This window comes from Dicentrarchus labrax, unplaced genomic scaffold, assembly GCF_905237075.1.
Source record: "Dicentrarchus labrax unplaced genomic scaffold, dlabrax2021, whole genome shotgun sequence".
Classification (NCBI taxonomy): Eukaryota; Metazoa; Chordata; class Actinopteri; family Moronidae; genus Dicentrarchus; species Dicentrarchus labrax.
This window is the reverse complement of record NW_026136705.1, coordinates 5,748,038-5,757,985: the sequence shown is the minus strand read 5'-3', so window position 1 is coordinate 5,757,985 and position 9,948 is coordinate 5,748,038. Positions and strand designations below refer to the sequence as shown.

The following is a 9,948-nucleotide window of genomic DNA, read 5'->3' as shown; positions in this document are numbered from 1 at the left end:
CCGTTTGGCCCCTCTGTTGAAATATGCGAGCAAAATACAGAAATCAATAAACATTTTTTTCACGCTGTGGAGGAGCGTGTGGAAAATGAATTCCATTGAACATCGATAAGATTGAATTTAAATCTACCTCAGTTGCTGAAGTCTAAAATGGAAAAAACTCATGAAGCTGCAGTCATAATACATTATTGACTGTGAGCTTTAGCACATGATAAAAAATAAACGTAGCACAGCATTTAATCAGCTCCGAGGTAAATATAATCAATAAAGATTTTTCTGTAGTTTTTGTTTAAGTCAGTGCTACTCTACATGAATTCCTCAGGCCAGTCCATTAGGAGGCGCCATAATGACTTTGTGTCCCTGTAGTCAGTGGATACTTTTATTATCTAGATCTGAATGCACACCATCAGTTTATCAACAAGACTTGTTCAAGTTACTTTCTGTGGCATTTTCTGTTTTTGATTGCCTAATACAATTTTTTCTCAAAGTTCCTGTCCACTTTGGCTGGCATCTATGTTATCTAATGCACCCAATGTTTCCCAACCTGGGGGACCTGACCCACACCAGGGGTCGCCAAAGCTTCACTGGGGGTCACCAGGATGCACAGTAGGCCTATATCTTAACATTTCATGAATTCATGTGAAGAAAACTAATTGTTATTTTTCAAGTTTAGATTATTTAAAATATAAACAGGATAAGACATGAACACAAGCTACATTCACAGAGCTTTCACTTTCTGATAAACAGCCTCATCCTGCATTAGAAAAAAACAAAGAGCTAATAGAACAATGAGAAAACTAGATTTGTCAAAAAAGAAGCCTATTAAGAATGTATGATTGTTAAAAGTAACATAATACAGTCAGAATTGTATAAAAGATGCTAAAATCATCAGAAAAACTCATCTCTGATCAATGTTCACAGGAAATAATCTGCTCAAAATTCATCTAAATCTCTCATTTTACACAATCTTCCTGCAGTTATTGTGTTCACTGTTTGGGTTCATTGTACAGTTATCACTTGTTCTCTACTGTTATTGTGATGCACTGAATATAATAGGAAATATCCATAAAATATGTCACATAGTCAGGGGTCATCATGATAGGAAATGTGTCCCTTAAGAACAAAAGGTTGCCCATAATAAATGAAACCCCTACATTATTTCTATAATATTCTTCAAACAAGTCACCCTACACAGAAACCTCATAATGCTGAAATATATTGTATACCATATCATTAAATACCCATTCCTGTTTGTTTTTTTTATCCATATAAAGGAAAGATAAGATTTAGGGAGCCTCATTAATACCAGTGAAGTACAAGATGTTTCAGTAGTCTGGTATTATAGGAATTAGATTTGTGGGAAAACCCCTGTGGACAGGTTTAGAGTGTCCCTACAGTTTCTGAAAATGAATCTCACGGGTTCTTTTTTTAATAATAGTTAATTGTCATGTCATAAAAAAGGCTGGCTTGAAGGTGGAGTGAAAAGGGGAAGAAATGCTGCCTTTGGGTACCCCTCGTAAAATTTTCTGTGAGTTTTCAGAAACAAGACAGGACCTGCATGTGGTCAGGTAACAGAATGTGTCACAGCTGTGATACATGTGCTACCTGGAAGTGTGCAGTGTTACAAAGAAATACCAAGGGGGAAATACACAGTGTAGCATATGCAGGCCAATAACTGTTCAATAAATAAGCCCCTTAACATTCCCTAGATATGAAAAGTTTTTCTGATGAAAAACGGGAAGGGAAGGTGATAGTTGTGTATGTGTTAACGGTTTTGTGATGTGATTCCCCCCCGGCCTAATCTACTTTATGATAGCTGTTAGCCTAACACCACTTTTCACCTCAGCCAATAACATCATCAGTTAATCTTCCTCTTCCACTGGAAGTTTAGCCTACTTGAACATTTCCTAGATATATTACAATTTTTCTGATGTAAAAGCAACATTATTAGGCTATTACATTCCCAGGATGTTCTGGGAATGTTACATCAATGTGTCCCCTTAAAAATCCCTAAATGTTACAATGGCAAGTTTTTCTGATGTACACGTACATTACTAGACCGTTCTGGGAACATTCCCTAGATGGCATTATAATATCGTTACATGCCCAGACGGTTCTGGGAAGGTCCGTTCAATGGTGGACGTTAGGCTATGGGTTAGCTGTTGTAATGTGATATTTTTTGGTCTAATCTACTTTACGTCTATTTTATTGTTTCATGAACGCCTCACACCTCCACACTTCCGCAATAGTAACACCAGGCTCAGCGCGGCGCTCTGTTTCTCTGCTGTCAGTCTGGGAGTTTCCTTATATCCGACTACACCTCAAGGCAACAGAGCTTCCTCCTCCCTCTCCTCCTCCTCCTCCTCTCCCGCTCAGTCCTTCAGTTTCACCTGCACTCGCTCTCTCAGAGACTCAGTCTGGTGTGTTGCGGACTTTCCACAGCTCTCCGACCCAACAGAGTGACACATCCGCGGGCCATATTAGAACCGCTCCCACGGACTTCAGCTCGTCATTCGTGGAAGCTCGGCAGAGACCCCCGCTCTCCCCGGACTCACACTTTATCAGGATGGATTCGGCTGCTTTCCTGTTGCTGGCTTTCGCGAGCGCCGGGACACTTCTCCAAGGTAAGAGGAAGCGTCGGTAATAATGCAGTAATACACCTCTGAGAACACTGCAGCTGTGTGAGGGTTGGAGTTTACCGGTAACATAGGATACATGGCGGTTAGCCTCAATGTTAATACCTGAAGCAACTTACACCTGCTCTTAACACAAGTCTTAGTCAGATTCATACGCTTGTTGAGGCTGCGGTGACTAATGGTAATAGACCTGTACTTGTATAGCGCCTTTCTATTCTTCCGACCACTCAAAGCGCTTTTACACTACGTGCCACATTCACCCTTTCACACACATTCACTCAGTGAAACAGAAACTAACTCATTCATACACATTCACACACCGATGACACGGCATCAGGAGTAATTTGGGGTTCAGTATCTTGCTCAAAGATACTTCGACATGTGGCAGGAGGAGCCGGGGATCGAACCAACAACCTTCCGATTAGGGGATGCATCACAGCCGCCCCACTCACCCGTCCATGAGACTGTGGAAAATCCATCAGTGTTTTCGAGGGATTCCCTCTAAATAAAACATGAAACCACTTTCCTTTTTAATTTTATTAAAATGATGAAGAGAAAGACTTCATCCTCTTTATACCCTCATATTAACGCCATTGTAACGCATATGCAGTGGCTCCCAACCTTCCCCTATTCTATCATTGAGTAAACTGACAGCCCCTGAGTAAGGGACATATTTCCTAGATATTTCATATTATATTCCAAACTGTATAATCAATCCAAACCTTGAACTGTCTAAATGCAGGAAGTTGGTGTAAAACCAGTGATTTGGAGGAATTTTGATTCAAAAAACAATTCTCTGTCTGTACAGAGAAATACCAAGGGGGAAATACACAATGTGTCATCTGTAGGCTGTAGGGTAGTGTTTAATAAATAAATCAGACCATGCATACATCAGCGGTTGGGCTTTTGTGTCATACTTTGAAAGGCATAAATCCCTGATCATTTGGGAACCTACCTTAAACATCTGGTTCCTAAACGTTCTGGGAAAATGTGTTTCTGGTTTTAGGAAAATAGGAATATTCCAGTATAGCGTTCCCTACATGTTAAAATGTTTCAGTTTTGGGTTGGTTTTAAAAACTTTTTATACAATTCTCTGACTGTATTATGTTTTCTTTTTCTTTTTTTCTTCTCCCTGATGCTTGACCATTGTTCTATTCGACAATCCCCATTCTTTTTGTCACAAAAGTGTACCAAACGCTGAGAACCCACTGGTATATTTTCATTAGTTTTTTTTTACAAAAAAAAAAAAAAAAAACCAAACCCCCCCCCATGAAGCTTAAGCGACTCCCCATTGTGGACTGGGAAGCACTGATATAAACCACTGATACAGGCTATAAATGCTCGGTAGACTTGTGTCTGTAAATAAACAGGTGGAGTAAACTGAATACAGGTGTGCTTACACTCCACGAGCCTCCATGGCAATTACTTTTAATAAAGCCAGCTCCCTGCCCAAACAAACAATCCCCCTTCCCCACAACCACCTCCCCCCTGGTCGCTGCTATCAGATCATTTGTTTGTAATTAGGGATGCGGTTGTTTAAATTCAGTGGTAATCCGAGCTTCTGTTTGTGTGTGTTGTGTATGTGTGTGTTTACTATTGGGTGAACTTGTTTTACTCTTTTCTTGGTGTCCACTAGAAATATATTTTAAAACCTGTGGGGTCCAGAATTTTGGTCCCCACAAAGCTGAGGGTTAGGGTTAGGAGTGGGTTATGTCAGGGGTGCCCAAATTTACTCCCTTGTAGGGCCATCGACTAATGACATTTTACCATGTCTTTCTAAATGCTGTTGATTAGTATTTGAAAGGAAGATTGGCACTCTTTCTGCTTGTGTAGAATATTGTAATGAGAGTAGGCCATTCATAAAGACTTTGAATATTCATCATGCTGAAGGGTAAAACCAGGAAAATTTAAAAAGGCCCCTGGAGTTTCCATTACCATTTCCTGTTTTGGGAATCAGTGGTTTAGCCCCTCTGTGTATGTCTCAGAGGCTGATGGTGAATGGATTTTCTTGGTGAGAACAAGGCATGGGCTTTAAAATAGTTCAAACACTAAACTATCACCCCTGCTGGCCTCACTGACACTGTCTTGTGTCACTTACACAGGATAAATCCCTCCCAGCTCTTATCTTTGAGTTGTGTCTGTGTCACTGGTCATCTCTCACTGTTCACAGAGCTGCTCTTCGTCAGAGTCGCTGGAGGGCGGGCAGGCTGTCTCACTGGTGGCTGAGTGGGTGTGTGTGTGTGTGTGTGTAGTGGGAGGGGGGGTCATTGGTGGTCGACACTCGACACAGCCAGGGGCACCATCTCCATCTCTTGATGCTATCTGTTCTGTGTCTGGATCAGTGGCTCCACTGGGGAGAGAATGCATGTTTTTTTCTTCTCTTCACATTACATTCATGATGGAATCCATATTTATCCTCCACATAATGACAGATAGTAGTGGCACAGTAGATAGCAGAAGTCAGTTTCCAGCTTGATCTGTAGCATTCCTCACATCAAAGGGGGAATTCTTTCAAAGAGACTTTCAGACTTAGAAGTCAGAAGCCATGGGAGGCTTTTCAGGGTGACTTTAGAGTGGTAAGCTGCCAGTGCAGATGTGAGGGGATAGAGCAAAGTGTGGGCTGTTAATAAAAGAAAAGTATAGGTAAACACTGTTTAGAAAAGTCATCACTAGTGGCAGAGAATGGCTTGTTATGAGAGGTGTGTAATGTGGGTGAATAAAGAGCACTATCATAATTCCCTGTTATGTTAGCAAGCATTTTAGCTTTGCAGTAGTCCACTTTAAAATGCTTTGTGGATATACAATGTTCCCTATACATAAGTTCCACGGTTTTCCGTAAAATAGCGTAGCATTGACCATGGGGCTTTTAACAATGTAAAAGGTGGTCACACACACATTGTCATGCTCATATAGTTATGACCATTATGATGGGAAGGAGGCTCTAACATTAAGATGTATTATTGATTCATTAGCACTCTGTGAAAAACACCCTCATTCATTGGTTAGAACCCCTCCGCTTCAAGGTAAAGTTACGTAATGTACCTGATGTGACTTATAGCTGCAGTAGGTAACTTTCATAAAATAGCCTTTTGTTATATTTGCAGAAACGTTCACTATATCCTGACAGTTGTACATGAGACAGATAATCTGTGAAACAATCAGGTTCCTCTGGCTCCTCCTAGTAGTCCTAAAATCCACCGGGCTGAATGGAAATAACCAATTCTCGCATTGTCAGCAAATCCTTCCTGGATCATATTTCATGTCTCATCGCTGGTACCTGAACAACACCAATGCACCCCCTTGCTTTTTATGGCCTAAACATAAGGCAATACTAGAGACTTGAAGTCATGTCCCCTTTTAAGATGGCTTTTGTTCCACTAACCTCAGGCAGACAGCACAAGTCTACTGTATTTTCTTTCATTTTCCTGTTTTATCATCTGGAGTAAACAGGAGTCTGTCCTTCATCTGGCTAAAACTGCAAGGTACTCAGATTTGACTGCTCAGTACAACAGTAGAGCTGTCTTACTAACAAAAACATGGGCATATTTCTGCTTTTTGGATCATTGACATAAATGGAAGAAGCACAGGGGGAAGTGAATGCTAGTGAACAGAAACTAACCCAGTGAGGCAGAACCTTTATTCTAGTTTTTATTTCCTGTTGGTCTAGATCCTGATTTAGAAGCACTGTTACCTGCCAAATATCTATTACCAACCAGTTAATAACTAACTCTACATATCTACCAAATTGGTGTGTTGCCAGATAAACAATTAATCCTCCCAATGGCATGGTGTCTCTCCATCTCATTCCAATAGTATTACTTCAATTTTACAATTTCCATTTGAGTTAAAGTACCATTCACAGAGGACTCAACCCCCATTATTAGTATTATTGGTATCGATCTTTGATCCTTTCTGAGCACAGGTTCCAGCCAGGCTGTAATTATATTCCACACCACTCTGAAATGGACCTTAGTACCAAATGCTTAGTAAACCAAACTTCCCTCTTTTTTGAAAGAAAACACAAAGAGGGGGTTAATAGTGCTCATAATCCTGGTAATGGGTGTGGTATGCAGTTGCATTTTATATTGCTTTAGCTTGGGGGACGGGATGGTTAGAAATGCTATCCCCATCTGCCCCGACATGTTAAATGTCTCGTCTTTTTCTGGAGGGAAAATACCTTGGTGGTGGTCTGTGGTGGTGAGGGAGGGGAGGGGTGGGAGGTGAATATGTGAAGACAAGAAGGCGATGGGGTGGTGGCAGCGGGGTGGGGGCTACAACTGCCTTCATCCAACATCCCCAGTGGCTGATTTCTGAAAGGTCACAGTCTGTTTGAAGCCCCACCTAAATCAGTGGCTTCAGTTTGATCTGTTATTCAGAAAGCTCCCTCCTAACCCCTGCTGCTGCTCAGACACTTGACATAAATGTCCCATAACTTGCTATTGTCATGTGAAAGGGGGTAATGGCCTACAAGAAAAATTCCCCCTCCCATGAGCTGCTGGTGAAATCTTTTCCAGACTGTGAGTGACATAGTGGGCTAGCTAAATGCATGGGTGTTTTATTTAAATGCTGAAAGGCTGACATTTAGGAAAAACAAGGCTTTCACCTCCAGTGGCAATGACATTTTGAACAGCCTGGGATGTCATGATGATAACATCAACAATCATTTAAATGTGGAAATAAATGTTGATGTTAAAATGTGGTTCTGGCGTTAAGTCTACAATAGGGTAGACTATCCAGAGGGCCTGATTTCCTCACTTGAGATGGATTAACGCTTTAGTCAGCAGCCTTGACAGGCAAAATATGGCTCCATTTAATTAATTCACTTGTTTTCCCCTCACATGTAAATGCAAACATACTTTCATAAATAAACGTAATAAAGATCCGCTAGACACACATGGTGGCTGAAATGCCAATGTCTGTAATAATTCGTCCTCTCACTACTGCAGAATACATCAGCGAGCAAGATGCTTTTGCAGTGAAACTCAAATAGTCATTTTAAAGGAGATCCTGTTTAAATACTTCGATATTGTCACATCTTAACTTAACTGCATCTTTACATCCTCAATTGACCGCGAGTGAGCCTCGGTCAGAACCTCAGTCATCTTTATCCTTTCCTGTACTTATGCTATGCTAAAGATAAAAGCACATCTTAAGACACATCTTAGGTTACATCTGAAATCTAATGTTATCAAAATGCTAGCTAATTTACATAAATCATTAGTTAGCTAATAGTTTTGCTAACCTGAGCTATTTTAAGATGTGACTATACAGGCTATATGTTGCTTTTATCCTGAAATCATCTTTAAAATGTGATTGTCTTTTCAGATTAACCTAGCACGTAGCATATCTAAGTTCAGGAAAGGAGAAATTTTTCTTGAGGTTTTGAGCGAGGCTTACCTAATTGTTAGTGTAGCACAGACCAAAAAAGGGCGGGGCTTAGGAAGGGTCAGTTAGCAGCGAGAGGATCTGATGCCCAGGAGGTAGTGTATTTATAGCTCCCTACAACAGTAAGGTATCAGGTATCAGTAAACTGCACAGAGCCATCATGTTTGCCAGCCTGGCCAGCTGTGGCTGCTCTTTGTGTTTAGGCAGTAGGTATGTGTTTGCTAAGAAATCTGCCACATTGCACCTTTAAATGTACAGTATGTCATTTCTTCCACTGGGGGGGGGTCACTGACATCAAAACAAAAGCAAAGGTTGTAGTTTAATGATGTCATAAATAGGGTTGCGTATTGTTTGGATATTTTCTGATACCGGTGCTAAAACTATACTTTTATAGCAACATTAAAGAACAGCTTTTTCTTCTATTGCTAAGGCAAATCGGAACTTGAAACTTTAGCTCTGGTACCAAAATGAGGCACCAACATCTGCGTTGTGATTCGGTCTGGTACATACTGTTCGTATAGGTGCTTTGGTAAAATAGTCACGGGATCATGGGAGTTGTTGTCTTAAATTTTAAACAACCACAGTTGCCTATGAAAATCAACCTGACATGACCAAGACAGAAATCGTTCATGGACACGGTAAAGTATTAAGTAGTAAGATTTATTGACGTGTAGTCATCAATTACTTCCTTTCTTACTCTCTTGACGTATCCGATGCATCCTGTGTTTACCCAGAAGTTAAAGCAATCTAAGGCAAGTAAGAAATGCCCCGTTAATAGAATACATTATGTATTTCTCTGGGTTTGAACATTGTTGGGAAAATCTGGAATAATGTAAGAACACAACTCAACTATTTATAGACATTGCGTAGTTGTTACATATTATAGCTTTAACAGGAAAAACCTGCCAAACTGCTGCACAGAGCAAAGCGAGACTAATGAAAGCAGAAAAACCAGAAGCACTCCATCTTGAAAATATATGATATTCTCAGTGGGGATTAGACCTCCTGGTCTCTTTTGTCAAGGTGAGAAGTGTGTCTAATGTTGGGGCCACGTATCACACCGCTAGCTGGTGTGTTTGGCAGTACAGTGGGCTTTCCCCTTCTCAGTTTTCAACAACTCCCCCTATAAAAAGCACCTTACAGACCGTAATGTCAAGGAACAACCAGCAACAGTCACTGAAACAAGTGAACGAAAGTGAAACTAAATGACGTCATGGGTAAACCCACACCAATACACACACTTATCACATGAGGCAGCATGACTCATGCACGTTGCACTTTAAGTCCCAGGGTGTGTCAGGTTGTTTCCATCTAGTAATGATGTTTTTTTGGTGGTCATTTGACAGGTCCAGGGAAATGTGACTGCATCAGAACAATGTGTTTGTCCATATCTCAGTGGTAGAGTTGCAGCTTTGTTTAATGTGCAGGAAAACGAAAATTCACCTTGCCAAGAAGCTCTGTGGGGCAATGCTGACGGAATGAGGCAGCAGTGAGTGAAAGCAGTTAAGTAACTTGTGTTATCATGCTTCTGCATTCGGATTTATTGACTGTTGTTGATGGGAGTCCAGCAGTGTGCTCTGAATTTCTAGAGAGGATTCCTCTCCCCCCTCCCCCATGTGCACCAGTAATGATTTTTATCAGCCATCGAATTGTGAGATCGATTGATGGAAGAACTGTTCTGATGACAGGATGAGACTTATTATCCTCCTCCAAGCTCTGACAGATGTGTAAAACAAAAAATCAAATCAAGACAAATTATTAGATAATCTACTAAGCAATGTCATTAGACAGTAATAGACAGTGACAGATGAGCTTACAGGGGGCTTGAGGGATGGTAGGGGTCAACAGGGTGGACTCTAAGGTAATTCAGATTAAATTTACATCTGGAAAAAAAAAGAAAATACTAGAAAGTCTCAAGCTGGTGTTGGTG

General features: G+C 40.8%; 1 protein-coding gene across 3 annotated transcripts in view; it reads left to right on the top strand.

The window, feature by feature from the left end:
• The first annotated feature begins 2,197 nt into the window (after nt 1-2,197).
• The window catches only part of alcama (activated leukocyte cell adhesion molecule a), an 82,642-nt gene continuing 74,891 nt past the window's right edge, over nt 2,198-9,948 (top strand). For all 3 annotated transcript variants that reach the window (XM_051401560.1, XM_051401558.1, XM_051401559.1), the window contains exon 1: nt 2,198-2,621. In XM_051401560.1, the coding sequence (XP_051257520.1) occupies nt 2,213-2,621 (409 nt within the window). In that variant the 5' untranslated portion in view covers nt 2,198-2,212. The remainder of the gene's footprint in view (nt 2,622-9,948) is intronic.